Source organism: Myiozetetes cayanensis, unplaced genomic scaffold (genome assembly GCF_022539395.1).
Source record: "Myiozetetes cayanensis isolate MyiCay16 unplaced genomic scaffold, myiCay2020 scf542, whole genome shotgun sequence".
NCBI lineage: Eukaryota > Metazoa > Chordata > Aves > Passeriformes > Tyrannidae > Myiozetetes > Myiozetetes cayanensis.
The window spans coordinates 12,242-31,209 of NW_026087790.1; the positions used below are offsets into that span (position 1 = coordinate 12,242).

Below are 18,968 nucleotides of genomic sequence, written 5' to 3' on the forward strand. Positions count from 1 at the left end.
GTCCCATTGACCCCATAAAGGTCCCATAGATCCCATAGACCCCATAAATCCCATAAAGATCCCATAGACCCCATAAAGGTCCCAGAAATCCCATAAAGGTCCCATAAATCCCATAAAGGTCCCATAGACCCCATAAATCCCATAAAGGTCCCATAGACCCCATATGGCCCCATAAGGGTCCCATAAACCCCATAAAGATCCCATAGACCCCATAAAGGTCCCAGAAATCCCATAAAGGTCCCATAAACCCCATAAATCCCGTAAAGGTCCCATAAGTCTTATAGGACCCCAGAAACCCCATAAAGGTCCCATAAATCCCATAAAGGTCCCATAGACCCCATAAATCCCATAAAAGTCCCAGAAATCCCATAAAGGTCCCATAAACCCCATAGACCCCATAAAGGTCCCATAGACCCCACAAAGACCCCATAAAGCCCCTACGCCCACACCGTCAGGGTGGATGGCAAACAGAGGCACTACAGCATCCAGCAGCTGGGTGAGAGGGGATTTCCTGGGATTTGGGGGGTTTGGGAGGGGTGGAAACCCCAAAAAGGTCCCAGAAATCCCAAAAATCCCATAAAGATCCCATAAAGCCCCTACGCCCACACCGTCAGGGTGGATGGCAAACAGAGGCACTACAGCATCCAGCAGCTGGGTGAGAGGGGATTTGGGGGTTTGGGGTTTGGGAGGGATTTGGGGGGTTTGGGAGGGGTGGAAACCCCAAAAAGGTCCCAGAAATCCCAAAAATCCCATAAAGATCCCATAAAGCCCCTACGCCCACACCGTCAGAGTGGATGGCAAACAGAGGCACTACAGCATCCAGCAGCTGGGTGAGAGGGGATTTCCTGGGATTTGGGGGGGTTTGGGAAGGGTGGAAACCCCAAAAAGGTCCCAGAAATTCCAAAAATCCCATAAAGATCCCAGAAATCCCATAAAGGTCCCATAGATCCCAGAAATCCCATAAAGGTCCCATAAACCCCATAAAGGTCCCAGAAATCCCATAGAAGTCCTATAGGGTTCCATAAACCCCATAAGGTCCTATAGACCCCATAAATCCCATAAAGGTCCCATAGACCCCATAAAGATCCCAGAAATCCCATAAAGATCCCATAGACCCCATAAATCCCATAAAGGTCCCAGAAATCCCATAAAGATTCCATAGACCCCATAAACCCCATAAAGGTCCCAGAAATCCCATAAAGGTCCCAGAAATCCCATAAAGGTCCCAGAAATCCCATAAAGGTCCCATAGACCCCATAAAAGTCCCAGAAACCCCATAAATCCCATAAAAGTCCCATAAATCCCATAAAGGTCCCATAGAACCCATAAAAGTCCCATAGACCCCATAAAGGTCCCATTGACCCCATAAAGGTCCCATAGACCCCATAAAGGTCCCATAGACCCCATAAATCCCATAAAGGTCCCAGAAATCCCATAAAGGTCCCATAGACCCCATAAAGGTCCCATAGACCCCATAAATCCCATAAAGGTCCTATATGGTCCCATAAATCCCATAAAAGTCCCAGAAATCCCATAAAGGTCCCATAGACCCCATAAATCCCATAAAGGTCCCATAGACCCCATAAATCCCATAAAAGGTCCCATAAATCCCATAAAGGTCCCATAGAACCCATAAAGGTCCCATAAATCCCATAAAGGTCCCATTGACCCCATAAAGGTCCCATAGACCCCATAAAGGTCCCATAGACCCCATAAAGGTCCCATTGACCCCATAAAGGTCCCATAGACCCCATAAAGGTCCCATAGACCCCATAAAGGTCCCATAGACCCCATAAATCCCATAAAGGTCCCATAAACCCCATAAAGGTCCCATAGACCCCATAAATCCCATAAAGGTCCCAGAAACCCCATAAAGGTCCCATAGACCCCATAAATCCCATAAAGGTCCCAGAAACCCCATAAAGGTCCCATAGACCCCATAAATCCCATAAAGATCCCATAAAGCCCCTACGCCCACACCGTGAGGGTGGATGGCAAACAGAGGCACTACAACATCCAGCAGCTGGGTGAGAGGGGATTTCCTGGGATTTGGGAGGGATTTGGGGGGTTTGGGAGGGGTGGAAACCCCAAAAAGGTCCCAGAAATCCCATAAAGGTCCCATTGACCCCATAAAAGTCCCATTGACCCCATAAAGGTCCCAGAAATCCCATAAAGGTCCCAGAAATCCCATAAAGGTCCCATTGACCCCATAAAGGTCCCATTGACCCCATAAAGATCCCAGAAATCCCATAGAGATCCTATATGGTCCCATAGACCCCATAAAGATCCCATTGACCCCATAAATCCCATAAAGGTCCCATAAATCCCATAAAGACCCCATAAATCCCATAAAGGTCCCATAGACCCCATAAATCCCATAAAGATCCCATTGACCCCATAAAGGTCCCATAGACCCCATAAACCCCATAAAGGTCCCATAAATCCCATAAAGGTCCCATAGACCCCATAAATCCCATAAAGGTCCCATAGACCCCATAAAGGTTTCATTGACCCCATAAATCCCATAAACCCCATAAAGGTCCCATAGACCCCATAAATCCCATAAAGACCCCATAAAGCCCCTACACCCACACCGTGAGGGTGGATGGCAAACAGAGGCACTACAACATCCAGCAGCTGGGTGAGAGGGGATTTCCGGGGGTTTGGGGGGGTTTGGGAGGGGTGGAAACCCCAAAAAGGTCCCAGAAACCCCAAAAATCCCATAAAGATCCCATAAAGCCCCTACGCCCACACCGTCAGGGTGGATGGCAAACAGAGGCACTACAGCATCCAGCAGCTGGGTGAGAGGGGATTTACTGGGATTTGGGGGGGTTTGGGAGGGGTGGAAACCCCAAAAAGGTCCCAGAAATCCCATAAAGGACACATAGACCCCATAAATCCCATAAAGGTCCCAGAAATCCCATAAAGGTCCCAGAAATCCCATAAAGATCCCAGAAATCCCATAAAGGTCCCATAGAACCCATAAAGGTCCCATAAACCCCATAAAGGTCCCATAGACCCCATAAATCCCATAAGGTCCCAGAAATCCCATAAAGGTCCCAGAAATCCCATAAAGGTCCCAGAAACCCCATAAAGGTCCCATAGACCCCATAAATCCCATAAAGGTCCCAGAAATCCCATAAAGATCCCAAAAATCCCATAAAGGTCCCATAAATCCCATAAAAGTCCCATAAATCCCATAAAGGTCCCATTGACCCCATAAAGGTTCCATAGAACCCATAAATCCCATAAAAGTCCCACAAATCCCATAAAGGTCCCAGAAATCCCATAAATGTCCCATTGACCCCATAAAGGTCCCATAAATCCAATAAAAGTCCCAGAAATCCCATAAAGGTCCCATTGACACCATAAAAGTCCCATTGACCCCATAAAGGTCCCATAGACCCCATAAAGGTCCCATAGACCCCATAAAGGTCCCATAAATCCCATAAAGGTCCCATAAATCCCATAAAGGTCCCATAGACCCCATAAAGGTCCCATAGACCCCACATGAATTTTCCCTCAATTTCCCCTCAATTTCCCCTCAATTTCCCCTCAATTTCCCCTCAATTTCCCCTCAATTCTCCCTCAATTTCCCCTCAATTTCCCCTCAATTTCCCCTCAATTTTCCCTCAATTTCCCCTCAATTTACCCTCAATTTTCCCCTCAATTTCCCCTCAATTTCCCCTCAATTTCCCCTCAATTTTCCCTCAATTCTCCCTCAATTTCCCCTCAATTTCCCCTCAATTTCCCCTCAATTTCCCCTCAATTTCCCCTCAATTTTCCCTCAATTTCCCCTCAATTTCCCCTCAATTTCCCCTCAATTTTCCCTCAATTTCCCCTCAATTTTCCCTCAATTTTTCCCTCAATTTCCCCTCAATTTCCCCTCAATTTCCCCTCAATTTTCCCTCAATTTCCCCTCAATTTTCCCTCAATTTCCCCTCAATTTCCCCTCAATTTTCCCTCAATTTCCCCTCAATTTCCCCTCAATTTTCCCTCAATTTTCCCCTCAATTTCCCATGAATTTCCCATGACTTTTTTCCCATAAATTTCCCATAAATTTCCCCTCAATTTTCCCTCAATTCTCCCTCAATTTCCCTCAATTTCCCCTCAATTTCCCATGACTTTTTTCCCATAAATTTCCCATAAATTTCCCATGAATTTTCCCTGATTTTCCCTGAATTTTCCCTGATTTTTCCCTGAATTTTCCATGCCTTTTTATCCATAAATTTCCCATAAATTTCCCATTAATTTTCCCTCAATTTTCCCTCAATTTCCCCTCAATTTTCCCTCAATTTCCCCTCAATTTTCCCTCAATTTTCCCTCAATTTCCCTCAATTTCCCCTCAATTCCCCCTCAATTTCCCCTCGATTTCCCCTCAATTTTTCCTCAATTTCCCTCAATTTTCGATGAATTTTCCCTCCATTTTCTACGACTTTTTTTCCCTCAGTTTCCCCCCAATTTCCCCTCAATTTTCCTCAATTTCCCCTCAATTTCCCACAATTTTCCAACCCCTTTTCCCTGTTTTTTTTCCCAATTCCAGAGCCCAACTCCCACTACGTCATCTCCCTCAAAGCTTTCAACAACGCCGGCGAGGGGGTTCCGCTCTCGAAAGCGCCACCACCCGACCCCTCCCAGGTGAAAAATTCCCAGAAAAAAACCGGGAAAACATTCCCAAAAATTCCCTCCTCAATTCCCACCATCTTCAGAATCCAAAAATCCCAATTTTTTCCTTTTTTGGGATAAAAATTCCTTGTTAAAAGGGTTTTTTTGGGATTTTTACGGTGATTTTTAGTCAGAATTTCCGAGGGATTTGTGGGAATTTTTGTGGGAATTTTTGTGGGAATTTTTGTGGGAATTATTGTGGGAATTTTTGTGAATTGTGGGAGTGTGGAAGATTTTGTGAGATTTTGTGGGAGTTATTGTGGGAATTGTGGGGATTGTTGTGGGAATTTTGGTGGAGGTGTGGGAATTTTTAGTGGGAGCCCTGTGGAATTTCATGTGGGATTTTTGTGGGGTGTGGGAATTTTTTGTGGGAGATTTTTGTGGGAATTTTTGCAGGAATTTTGTGGGAATTATTGTGGGGTGTGGGAATTTTTGTGGGAATTTTTGTGGGAATTTTTGTGGGAATTTTTGTGGGAATTATTGTGGGAATTGTGGGAATTTTGTGGGAATTTTTGTGGGGTTGTGGGAGATTTTGTGGGAATTTTCTGTGAGGAATTTCTGAATGAGGAATTTTTGTGGGAATTATTGTGGGAATTGTGGGAATTTTTGTGGGAATTTTTGTGGGAATTTTTGTGGGAATTTTTGTGGGAATTTTTGTGGGAATTTTTGTGGGAATTTTTGTGGGAATTTTTGTGGGAATTGTGGGAATTTTTGTGGGAATTTTTGTGGGAATTGTGGGAATTGTTGTGGGAATTTTTGTGGGAATTTTTGTGGGAATTTTTGGGGGATTTTTTGTGGGAATTTTTGTGGGAATTCTTGTGGGAATTGTGGGGATTTTTGTGGGAATTTTTGTGGGAATTTTTGTGGGAATTTTTGTGGGAATTCTTGTGGGAATTTTTGTGGGAATTGTGAGAATTTTTGTGGGAATTCTTGTGGGAATTTTTGTGGGAATTGTGGGATTTTTTGTGGGAAATGTGGGAATTTTTGTGGGAATTTTTGTGGGAATTTTTGTGGGAATTGTGGGAAATTTTGTGGGAATTTTTGTGGGAATTTTTGTGGGAATTTTTGTGAGGATGTGGGAATTTTTGTGAGGAATTTTGTGGGGAATTTTATGGGAATTCTTGTGGGAATTGTGGGATTTTTTGTGGGAATTCTTGTGGGAATTTTTGTGGGAATTCTTGTGGGAATTGTGGGAATTTTTGTGGGAATTTTTGTGGGAATTGTGGGGTTTTTTGTGGGAATTTTTGTGGGAATTCTTGTGGGAATTCTTGTGGGAATTGTGGGAATTCTTGTGGGAATTTTTGTGGGAATTTTTGTGGGAATTGTGGGAATTTTTGTGGGAATTTTTGTGGGAATTTTTGTGGGAATTTTTGTGGGAATTTTTGTGGGAATTGTGGGAATTTTTGTGGGAATTTTTGTGGGAATTTTTGTGGGAATTGTGGGAATTTTTGTGGGAATTTTGTGGGAATTATGGGAGTGTGTGAGGAATTTTTGTGGGAATTGTGGGAATTTTTGTGGGAATTTTTGTGGGAATTATGGGAATTATTGTGGGAATTTTTGTGGGAATTGTGGGAATTTTTGTGGGAATTTTTGTGGGAATTTTTCTGGGATTTTTTGTGGGAATTTTTTGTGGGAATTTTTGTGGGAATTCTTGTGGGAATTGTGGGAATTTTTGTGGGAATTTTTGTGGGAATTGTGGGGTTTTTGTCAGGAATTTTTGTGTGAATTGTTGTGGGAATTTTTGTGGGAATTCTTGTGGCAATTGTGGGAATTTTCGTGGGATTTTTTGTGGGAATTTTTGTGGGAATTGTGGGAATTGTGGGAATTTTTGTGGGAATTTTTGTGGGAATTTTTGTGGGAATTTTTGTGGGAGTGTGGGGATTTTGTGGGAATTTTGTGGGAATTTTGTGGGATTTTTGTGGGAATTGTGGGAATTTTTGTGGGATTTTTTGTGGGAATTATTGTGGGAATTGTGGGAATTGTTTTGGGGGGAATTCCCAAAAAAAATCAAGGAAAAAATTCCCAGTTTTGGGAAAAAAATTCCAGTTTGGGGGAAAAAAATTCCAGTTTTGGGGAAAAAAATTCCAGTTTTTGGGGAAAAAAAATATTCCAGTTTTGAGGAAAAAATTCCCCTTTTGGGGAAAAAAAATCCAGTTTTAGGGAAAAAAAAATTTCAGTTTTTCAGAATTCCAGGGGGAAAAAAAATCCAAAAATATTCCAGAAAAAAATTTCAGTTTTGGGAAAAAAATTTGAGTTTGGGGGAAAAAAAATTCCAGTTTTGGGGAAAAAAAATCCCATTTTAAATCATTTTCTTTCCAAATTAAATCAAATTTTCCCCCAAATTAGATCCAAATTTCCTTAAAAAACTGAGGAATGAGGGAATTTTATCCCTAAAAATCAGAGGTGGAGGATCCAAAGGAATAAAATTCCCTATTTTTGGGTGGATTTGGGGATTTTGTCTCGTTTTTAGGTAAATTTAAAGGGGTTTGTTTCAAAATTTAATCAAATTTTTCTCTTCATCATCATCTTCATGATCCTCATTATCATCATTGTCATCTTCATTATGATCTTCATCATCTTCATCATCTTCCTCCTCCTCATCATCCTCATCATCCTCATCATCATCATCATCATCATCATCTTCATCATCTTCATTGTCATCTTCATCTTCATCCTCATCATCATCTTCATCATCATCCTCTTCCTCCTCTTCATCTTCATCCTCCTACCTCATCATCTTCATCATCATCTTCATCCTCTTCCTCATATTCATCCTCCTCCTCATCCTCATCATCCTCATCCTCATCATCTTCATCATCTTCATCCTCCTCATCGTCCTCATCTTCGTCATCTTCCTCCTCCTCCTCCTTATCATCATCATCTTCATAATCATCATCCTCCTCCTCATCATCTTCATCATCATCCTCCTTCTCCTCCTCATCCTCATCATCCTCATCTTTATCCTCATCCTCCTCACCATCATCCTCATCATCATCAACATATTCATCCTCATCATCCTCATCATCCTCCTCCTCCTCCTCATCATCATCTTTATCTTCATCCTCATCATCACCATCATCTTCATCCTCATCATCACCATCCTCCTCATCATCATCTTCATCATCATCTTCTTCATCCTCCTCCTCCTCCTCATCCTCATCATCATCATCTTCATCCTCCTCCTCCTCCTCCTCCTAATCATCATCTTCATCTTCATAATCATCATCATCATCCTCCTCATCCTCATCTTCATCCTCCTCCTCCTCATCCTCATCATCATCCTCCTCCTCCTCCTCGTCATCCCCATCCTCCTCCTCCTCATCTTCATCTTCATCCTCTTCCTCCTCCTCATCATCATCATTATCTTCATCCTCATCATCACCATCCTCCTCCTCCTTCTCCTCATCCTCTTCATCTTCATCTTCCTCCTCATCATCATCCTCATCATCTTCATCATCTTCATCCTCCTCCTCCTCATCTTCATCCTCATCATCTTCATCATCTTCATTCTCATCTTCATCTTCACCCTCCTCCTCCTCCTCCTCCTCCTCCTCCTCCTCATCATCATCCTCCTCATCATCCTCATCATCCTCATCATCTTCATCATCATCATCCTCCTCATCATCATCTTCATCTTCATAATCATCATCATCATCCTCCTCCTCCTCCTCCTCCTCCTCCTCATCTTCATCCTCATCCTCATCCTCATCTTCATCCTCATCATCCTCCTCCTCCTCCTTCTCCTCCTCCTCCTCCTCCTCATCATCATCATCCTCATCAACATCATCGTCCTCCTCCTCCTCCTCCTCCTCCTCATCCTCCTCATCTCCATTCCCATTTTTCCCGCCATCCCAGAGGATTCTCCGCCGGATCCGTGGCCGGACGCGTTGGCCACGCCCGCCCCTCCCCCCGGCCCCGGGGATGCCCCTCCCCCCATGCTGCCCCCCGTGGGGGTGCAGGCGGTGCCCGTGGGGCCCGAGGGGGTCAGGGTGACCTGGGCTGACAATTCCAGCCCCAGGAATCCCAAATCCTGGGAATCCAGGTTCTACACCGTCAGGTGGAGACCCAGCCACGCCCCCGGGGCAGGGGGAGCCAAGTACAAGGTGGGAAAATGCCGGGAATTTTGGGAATGGGGGAGGGGAAAGTGGGAAGGGGAAAGGAGGAGATGGAGGAGGAGGAGGAGGAGGAGACAATTCCAGCCCCAGGAATCCCAAATCCTGGGAATCCAGGTTTGACACCGTCAGGTGGAGACCCAGCCATGCAGGGGGAGCCAAGTACAAGGTGGGAAAATGCCGGGAATTTTGGGAATGGAGGGGGGAAAAGTGGGAAGGGGAAAGGAGGAGATGGAGGAGGAGGAGGAGGAGGAGACAATTCCAACCCCAGGAATCCCAAATCCTGGGAATCCAGGTTTGACACCGTCAGGTGGAGACCCAGCCACGCCCCCGGGGCAGGGGGAGCCAAGTACAAGGTGGGAATTTTGGGAAAAGTGGGAAAATTGGGAAGGGAAAAGGAGGAGGAGGAGGAGGAGGAGATGGAGAGATGGGAAAAAAACTATCAGGGAAAATCAGGGAAGGGAAGGGAAAGGAATGGGAAGGGAAATGGGGGAGGAGGAGGAGGAAGATGATGAGGAGGAGGAGGAGGATGAAGAAGATGAAGATGAGGATGAGGATGATGAAGATGAAGATGAGGATGAGGATGAAGATGATGATGAGGAGGAGGAGAAGGAGGATGAGGAGGAGGAGGATGAAGATGATGATGATGAGGAGGAGGAGGAGGAGGAGGAGGATGAAGATGAGGAGGAGGAGGAGGAGCAGGAGGAGGAGGAAGATGAGGAGGAGGAGGAGGAGGAGGATGAAGATGAGGAGGAGGAGGATGAAGATGAAGATGAGGATGAAGATGAGGAGGAGGAGGAGGAAGAGGAAGAGGAGGATGAAGATGATGAAGAAGAGGAAGATGAGGAGGATGATGAGGAGGATGAAGATGAGGAGGAGGATGAAGATGAGGAGGATGAGGATGATGAAGAAGAGGAGGATGAAGATGAGGAGGAGGAGGAGGAGGAGAAGGAAGAGGAGGAGGAGGAGGATGAGGAGGAGGAGGAGAAGGATGAGGGTGATGAAGATGAGGATGATGAGAAGGAGGATGAAGATGATGATGAAGATGAAGATGATGAAGATGAAGATGAGGAGGAGGAGGAGGGAAGGGAAAAGGAGGAGGAGGAGGAAGAGGAGAAGGGAAAAGGAGAAGGAGGAGGAGGAGGAGGAAAAGGAGAGATGGAAAAAAAATCAGGGAAAATCAGGGAAGGGAAGGTTTGGGAAGGTTGGGGAAGGTGTGGGAAGGTTGGGGAAGGTTGGTGATGGTTTGAGAAGGTTGGGGAAGGTTGAGGAAGGTTTGGGAAGATTTGGGAAAGTTTGGGAAGGTTGGGGAAGGTTGGTGATGGTTTGAGAAGGTTGGGGAAGGTTGGGGAAGGTTGGGGAAGGTTTGGGAAGATTGGTGATGGTTTGAGAAGGTTGGTGATGGTTTGAGAAGGTTGGTGATGGTTTGAGAAGGTTGGGAAGGTTTGGGAAGGTTGGGAAAGTTTGGGAAGGTTTGGGAAGGTTGGGAAAGTTTGGGAAGGTTTGGGAAGGGTTGGGAAGATTTGGGAAGGGTTGGGAAGGTTTGGGAAGGTTGGGGAAGGTTGGAGAAGGTTTGGGAAGGTTGGGGAAGGTTTGGGAAAATTTGGGAAGGTTGGGGAAGGTTTGGGAAGGTTGGTGATGGTTTGAGAAGGTTGGGGAAGGTTTGGGAAGGTTTGAGAAGGTTTGGGAAGGTTGGGGAAGGTTGGGGAAGGTTGGTGATGGTTTGAGAAGGTTGGGGAAGGTTTGGGAAGGTTTGAGAAGGTTTGGGAAGGTTGGGGAAGGTTGGGGAAGGTTGGTGATGGTTTGAGAAGGTTGGGGAAGGTTAGGGAAGGTTTGAGAAGGTTGGGGAAGGTTGGGGAAGGGTTGGGAAGGGAAAGTTTGGGATCTCTCCCTCTTTTCCAGTCAGCAGACACCACAGCCCTGAGCCACACGGTGCTGGGGCTGAAGGCCAACACCATGTACGAGTTCTCGGTGATGGTGACCAAGGGCCGGCGCTCCAGCACCTGGAGCATGACTGCCCACGCCACCACCCACGAGGCTGGTAGGGGGGGATAAAATGGGAAGAAAACCAAAAAAAACGGGGGAAAATGGGATTTGGGAGAGGGAAATGGCGGGAAATGGTGGTAAATGGCGGTAAATGGTTGGAAATGGCGGTGAATGAGGGGGAAATGAGGGGGAAATGGGAGGGAAGGGTGGTGGAAATGGCAGTAAATGGTGGTAAATGGCGGTAAATGGCGGTAAATGGCGGGGAATGGCGGTAAATGGCGGTAAATGGCGGGGAATGGCGGGGAATGGCAGGGAATGGCGGTAAATGGCGGGGAATGGCGGTAAATGGCGGTAAATGGCGGTGAATGGCAGGGAATGGCAGTGAATGGCGGTAAATGGCGGGGAATGGCGGTAAATGGCAGGGAATGGCGGTAAATGGCGGGGAATGGTGGTAAATGGCGGTAAATGGCAGTAAATGGCAGGGAATGGCGGTAAATGGCGGGGAATGGTGGTAAATGGCGGTAAATGGCAGTAAATGGCAGGGAATGGCGGTAAATGGCGGGGAATGGCGGTAAATGGCAGTAAATGGCAGGGAATGGCGGTAAATGGCGGGGAATGGTGGTAAATGGCGGTAAATGGCGGTAAATGGCAGTAAATGGCAGGGAATGGCGGTAAATGGCGGGGAATGGCGGTAAATGGCAGTAAATGGCAGGGAATGGCGGTAAATGATGGAATGGCGGTAAATGGCGGTAAATGGCGGTAAATGGCAGTAAATGGCAGGGAATGGCGGTAAATTGCGGGGAATGGCGGTAAATGGCGGGGAATGGCGGTAAATGGCGGGAAATGGTGGGAAATGAGGGGGAAATGGCAGGAAATGAAGGGGAAATGAGGGGGGAATGGCGGGAAATGAAGGGAAATGAGGGGGAAGGAGGGAAATGGCGGAAATGAGGAAATGAAGGGGAAATGAGGGCGAAATAAGGGGGAAATGGCTGTAAATGGCGGTAAATAGCGCTAAATGGCGGGGAATGGCGGTAAATGGTGGGAAATGAGGGGAAATGAGGGGGAAGGAGGGGAAATGGCAGGAAATGAGGGGAAATGAGGGGAAATGGCGGAAATGGGAGGAAGGGTGGGGAAATGGCGGGAAATGGCGGGAAATGAGGGGGAAATGAGGGGGAAATGAGGGGGAAATGAGGGGGAAATGGCGGGAAATGGGGGGGAATGGTGGTAAATGGCGGGGAATGGTGGGGAATGGTGGTAAATGATGGTAAATGGCGGTAAATGGCGGGGAATGGCGGGGAATGGCGGGGAATGGTGGTAAATGATGGTAAATGGCGGTAAATGGCGGTAAATGGCGGCAAATGGCGGGGAATGGCGGTAAATGGTGGGGAATGGCGGTAAATGGTGGGGAATGGCGGTAAATGGTGGGGAATGGCGGTAAATGGTGGGGAATGGCGGTAAATGGTGGGGAATGGCGGTAAATGGTGGGGAATGGCGGTAAATGGTGGGGAATGGCGGTAAATGGCGGGGAATGGCGGTAAATGGTGGTAAATGGTGGTAAATGGTGGTAAATGAGGGGGAAATGGTGGGAAATGGTGGTAAATGGTGGTAAATAGCGGTAAATGGCGGGGAATGGCGGTAAATGGTGGTAAATGGTGGGGAGTGGCGGTAAATGGCGGTAAATGGCGGGGAATGGCGGTAAATGGTGGGAAATGAGGGGAAAATGGCGGGAAATGAGGGGGGAATGAGGGGGGAAGGAGAGGGAAATGAGGGGAAATGGTGGGAGAGGGAAGGAGGAGGAGGGGATGATGAGGTAGAGGGGGGAAGGGGGATGATGAGGGGGGATTTGGGGGAAAAATTGGGTGGGAAATGGAAATTTGGTGGCGAAAAATGGGATTTTGGTGGCAAAAAAGGCGATTTTAGGGTAAAATCTTTAAAAAATACGATTTTTTCGAGGGGTAACGAGAAGAAGGCCGGTCAATAATTTGATATTAATTTGATTTTTTTCCCATTTGTTTTTAATTCCCACTGGGGCAGCTCCGGGCTCGGCCCCCAAGGACGTGACGGTGATCGGGAGGGAGGGGAGGGGGAGGTCGGTGACGATCAGTTGGCAACCGCCGCTGGAAGCCAACGGCAAAATCATCGGTAAATGCAATTTACAGGGCAATTTACCGCCCCTCCCCCACATTTATTTATTCGTTTGATTTATTGTTAGTTACTTATTAGTTATTAATATTTTTATGTTTGATTAATATAATTGATACATGAATATATGATGTACATTTTATTAATGGTAAATATTAAATTATTAAATATTAAATATTAAATATTAAATATTAAATAGTTTATGTTTTCTTTATTTTATTTGTATTTTTATTTAAAGATTAAATATGACAAATTATTACGAAATATTACAAATGAAATGTTAAAATTTATTTGTATTTTTAGAGTTTATTTTTATATGAATATTATCTTTATATCTATTATTTATATTTTCATATTTTATGTTGTATTATTATATTTTATTTTTATATTTTTATATTTTTATATTTTTATATTTTTATGTTTTATATTTTCATATTTTTGTATTTTTCTATTTTTGTATTTTTATATTTAATCTTTATTTTCTATTTAATCTTTATTTTCTATTTAACATTTATTTTCTATTTATTTATTACTATTTTTATTATTATTATTTATTTCATGGATATTATTATTAATATTAACTAATATTACATTAATTATATAATATATAATATAATATATTAGTTAATAGATATATTAATATAAAATTTATATTAATCATTAATGTATCTTAATAATAATAATAAGAAGAAATTAATACATTAAATTAATAAAACAATAATAGATTAAAATAATATAATAAAATAAATAAAATAATATGATAAAATATTATAAAAAATAAAAATTATGATAAATATAATAAAATATTTCTAGAAATAGAATAAAATATTTATAAAAATTAATATAATAAAATAAATAAAAAACAATAATAAATAAAATAATTATAATAATTCATTCATAAATTAATAAATAATAATAAATTAATTAATTTATAAATTAAATAATAATGAATTAATTAATAAACAATAATGAAAATTAATTTATCAATTAATAAATAATAAATTAATTAATTTATTAATTAAGAAATGATAATAATTAATTCATAAATTAATGAATAGTAATGAATTAACTAAATTAATAATAAATAATAATAAATAAATAACGATAAATAAATAATAAATAATAAATAATAAATAAATAATACTAAATTACTAATAAATAATACTAAATTAATAATAATAAATAATACTAAATTAATAATAAATAAATAATAAAAAATAATAAATTAATAATAAATAATCGTAAATTAATAATAATAAATAATACTAAATTGATAATAAATGAATAATAATAAATAAATAATAAATAATAATAAAATAATAATAAATAATAATAAATAATAATAAATTAATAATAAATTAATAATAATAAATAATCCTAAATAAACAATAAATAATAATAAATAAATAATAATAAATTAATAATAAATAATACTAAATTAATAATAATAAATAATACTAAATTAATAATAAATAATAATAAATAAATAATAATAAATTAATAATAAATAATACTAAATTAATAATAATAAATAATAATAAATTAATAATTAAATAATAATAAACTAATAATTAATAAATAAATAATATATAAATAATAATAAATTAATAATTAATAATAAATTAATAATAATTAATGATAAATAAATAAATTTATAAATTAACAAATAACAGTTAATTAATGCCTTCATTGCCAGCCTACCAGCTGTTGTACACGTCAGACCGTTCGTCCCCGCTGGCCTCGTGGTCGATGGAATCGGTGCCCGGCGATCGCCTCACGCTCCAGCTCCCCCTCCAATCAGACACCATTTACCACTTCCGCCTCCAGGCTCGCAATTCCAAAGGGCTCGGACCCCTCTCCGACCCCGGCTGGTTCCGCACCCCAAAAGGTTCCCGAGGCTGGGGGAGGGGCGGAAATTTACGGAGGGTAAATTACGGTAAATTGGATCCCGAATTGATGAATCGGTCGATTGATTTGCAGCGGAACAGCCCGATAAAATGGCCAACGATCAAGGTGAGCTTTCGCTAATTAATAATTTAATAATTAATAATTTAGCCGATGTTTTGATGCTTTCATTCATTATTTACTTCTTCCTTCGTTTAATTATTTATTAATTTATTATTTATTAATTTATTATTTATTAATTCATTATTTATTAATTTATTATTTATTAATAATTTATTATTTATTAATTTATTATTCATTATTTACTTCTTCATTTATTTAATTATTTATTAATTATTATTATTTATTAATTTATTATTTATTAATAATCTATTATTTTTTATTTACAATACTCTGTTATTTTTAATTATTTATTAATAATCTATTATTTATTAATTACAATACTTTATTATTTTTAAATTATTTATTTAATTTATTATTTATTGATTACAATAATTTATTAATTTATTAATTGTGTATTTAATTTATTATTTAGTAGTAATTTGTTTAATTATTTATTTCTCTCTTCTTGCTTTGATTTGATTTGATTTAAGTTTAGTTAATTGATTTCTTTATTATTTCTTTATTATTTTAATATTTGCTCATTTTATTCTCTTAATAATACAGCTAATACTTCTATTATTACATGTATTGATATATAAATATATATTTATATCTGATATATAATTATTTATGACATAATACTATATTTAATAATTAGTAATAATAATAGCAATATAATTATAATATTATAATAGCAATAATAATATAGTATATATAATTATAATATTATATTACTATTATTTAATACTATTATTACTATAATAATAATATCATAATAGTAATAATAATTATAATTGTTACTTGCTAATTATTTATTCCATTATGATAATTATGACAGCAAGTCATCTAATTTTCTAATAGTAACAATTCACCGAATTCATTAATAATTAATTCAGCATCTAATTAATAATTCATTTCATTATGATAATTATAATAGCAAGTCATCTAATTTTCTAATAATAATTCACTGAATTCATTAATATTTAATTAAGCATCTAATTAATAATCCATCATTCGCATAATTCAATTATGAATTAACAATTCATCCACTATTTTGATCATTTAATTTATGTTTATTCCTGCAATCTTTATTTATTATTAATTATAATATATAACATTTATATTATTTTATATTATTTTATAAATTCATAATATATATCATATATCATAATTTTATTAAAATAAGTCATCAAATCATTAATAATTAATTAATTAATAATGCATCAAAATAAGAATTCTTCATTGATAACTCACTAATCATTAATAATTCATCAAATATTTTAATTTGTACTTATTATTTATGTTTTCTCCTTTATTTTAGACCAGATGGAATAAGTATCAGTCATTTATTTTATCCTAATAATCCATCCAATTCATTAATAACAATTATTAACAATGCATCACATTAAGAATTCATCAGCTAATTAATAATTCCTCATTCACCAATAATTCATCCAATACTTTGATTTTAATATTTCTTTCTCTGATTCTTTTAATGCCTAATTCATCAACAATCCATCAATTCATCAAATTATTAATGAATAATTCATTTAAAAAATGCTGGTTTTTCCCAGTGGGAACGTGCTGATTAAATGACAATTTTTGGGGTGGATTCCAAAGTGGTTTTTCCAGGTTTTTTGGTGGTTTTTCCATGGAATTTTCCTTCCCTCAGGTCGGCAGGTGGATGGTTCCTATTGGCCTTTGGACCCCAACCTCATCGACCGCAGCAGCATCAACGGTAAATTCCAGAGATGGAGGGAGGGGGAATTTTGGGAATCATCGATGGAGAGTTCTGGATGATTCCACCCCTCGTGTCCCTTTGCTGTCCCCGCAGACGCCGCCGTGGGTCCCGCTCGTTCCCGCCCGGGGGGTGTCGATGGTGTCGATGGTGTCGATGGTGTCGGTGCCGGTGTCGATGGTGTCGATGGTGTCGATGGTGTCGGTGCCGGTGTTGGTGGTGCCGGTGCCGCCCCCCCGGCGCTGTTGGTGGTGGGCGGGGCCGGGGCTCTGGTGGCGCTGCTGGCGGTGGCGGCGGGAGCCGCCCTGCTCTGCTCGAGACGCGCGGCCAGGAGGCACCGCAAGTGAGTGCAGCAATTTACGTCAATTTACGTCAATTTACGTCAATTTACTGCAATTTACTGCAATTTACTGCAATTTACTGCACTTTAATTTAATTTAATTTAATTTATTTAATAAGATGGATCATTAATTTAATCCTATCTTTTGAATTTAATTTAATTTAATGAATTTAATAATATGGATCATTAATTTGATCCTATCTTTCGAATTTCATTGAATTGAATTAAATTAATAATATGGATCATTAATTTAATCCTAGCTTTTGAATTTCTTTTAATTGAATGAATTTAATAATATGGATCATTATTTTAATCCGATCTTTTCAATTTACTTTAATTTAATTTATTTAATGATATGGATCATTAATTTAATCCTAGATTTTGAATTTCATTGAATTGAATGAATTTAATAATATGGATCATTATTCTAATCCTATCTTTTTAATTTACTTTAATGAATTTAATTCATTTAATAATATGGATCATTAATTTAATCCTAGCTTTTGAATTTCATTGAATTGAATGAATTTAATAATATGGATCATTAATTTAATCCTATCTTTTGAATTTAATTTCATTTCATTAATTTAATAATATGGATTATTAATTTGATCCGATCTTTTCAATTTACTTTAATTTAATGAATTTAATAATACGGATCATTATTTTAATCCTATTATTTTAATTTAATTGAATTGAAATTATTTTAATTTAATTTAATTTAATTTAATTGAAATGAATATAATTTAATTTAATTTAATTGAAATTATTTTGATTTAATTTAATTTAATTTAATTGAAATTATTTTAATTGAATTGAATTGAATTGAAATTATTTTATTTTAATTGAATTGAATAGAAATTATTTTATTTTAATTGATTTGAATTGAAATTAATATCTTTTAATTTAATTTAATTGAAATTATTTTATTTTAATTTAATTTAATTGAAATTAATATCTATTAATTTAATTTAATTGACATTATTTTAATTAAATTTAATTTAATTGAAATGAATATATTTTAATTAAATTTAATTGAAATTACTTTAATTGAATTGAATTGAAATTATTATAATTTAATTTGATTGAAATTATTTTAATTTAATTTAATTTAATTTAATTGAAATTAATATCTTTTAATTTAATTTAAGTGAAATTATTTTAATTTAATTTAATTTACTTGAAATTATTTTATTTTAATTGAATTTGATTGAAATTATTTTAATTTAATTTAATTTAATTTAAATGAATATCTTTTAATTTAATTTAATTTTAATTATTTGAATTGAATTGAATTGAATTGAATTGAAATTATTTGATTTTAATTTAATTTAATTCAATCCCATTCACTTGAATTTTTTCTTTTCTCCCAAATCCCAACATTCCCAAATTTTTTTCCCTTTCATTCCCGACAGAAAACGCAAAGGCAACCCCAAAGATCTCCACCCTCCCGACCTTTGGATCCACCACGAGGAGCTGGAGCTGAAAAACGTGGACAAAGCATCGACCAAACCATCGACCAAACCATCGACCAAACCATCGACAGCGGAGCCGCCCCCAAACGATTCCCAAATCCAGGAGATTCCCACGGAAAATAAAAACAACGGCCAGGGGGGTGAGGGGGGAGGGGGGAAAAGTGGGAATTGTCAGGGGGAATTTACCCGGCTGGGGGTTGTCGATGGGGAATTTACACGGGAATTTACACCGGGAATTTTTTAATGGATTTTTAATTGGGATTTTTAATGGGGATTTTTAATTGGGAGTTTTAATTGGGGATTTTTAATTGGGATTTTTAATGGGAATTTTTAATGGGAATTTTTAATGGGATTTTTAATGGGGATTTTTAATGGGAATTTTTAATGGGATTTTTAATGGGGATTTTTAATTGGGATTTTTAATGGGATTTTTTAATGGGGATTTTTAATTGGGATTTTTAATGGGGATTTTTAATGGGGATTTTTAATGGGAATTTTTAATG

General features: G+C 38.6%; 1 protein-coding gene and 1 long non-coding RNA gene across 5 annotated transcripts in view; both read left to right on the forward strand.

Moving 5' to 3' along the window:
• LOC126650044 (netrin receptor DCC-like) overlaps nucleotides 1-18,605 on the forward strand; it is a gene marked incomplete at both ends in the record, with an annotated part of 29,671 nt that extends 11,066 nt beyond the window's left edge. Inside the window, 10 exon segments of the mRNA XM_050334494.1 lie at nucleotides 4,544-4,606; nucleotides 4,609-4,638; nucleotides 8,521-8,768; nucleotides 10,680-10,818; nucleotides 12,798-12,905; nucleotides 14,602-14,793; nucleotides 14,886-14,918; nucleotides 16,585-16,650; nucleotides 16,747-16,993; nucleotides 18,406-18,605. Of these exon segments, the coding sequence (XP_050190451.1) occupies nucleotides 4,544-4,606; nucleotides 4,609-4,638; nucleotides 8,521-8,768; nucleotides 10,680-10,818; nucleotides 12,798-12,905; nucleotides 14,602-14,793; nucleotides 14,886-14,918; nucleotides 16,585-16,650; nucleotides 16,747-16,993; nucleotides 18,406-18,605 (1,326 nt within the window).
• LOC126650043 (uncharacterized) lies at nucleotides 83-2,660 on the forward strand. Of its 4 annotated transcripts, none has more exons than XR_007631242.1 (5): nucleotides 154-374; nucleotides 1,312-1,489; nucleotides 1,639-1,758; nucleotides 1,828-1,925; nucleotides 2,540-2,660. It is a non-coding gene; the product is annotated as an uncharacterized LOC126650043 (long non-coding RNA). The 4 variants fall into 4 exon arrangements; XR_007631239.1 differs by having other exon boundaries at nucleotides 1,639-1,738; XR_007631241.1 differs by lacking the exons at nucleotides 154-374; nucleotides 2,540-2,660 and adding an exon at nucleotides 83-147 and having other exon boundaries at nucleotides 1,352-1,489; nucleotides 1,639-1,738; nucleotides 1,828-2,032.
• Nucleotides 18,606-18,968: the final 363 nt, after the last annotated feature.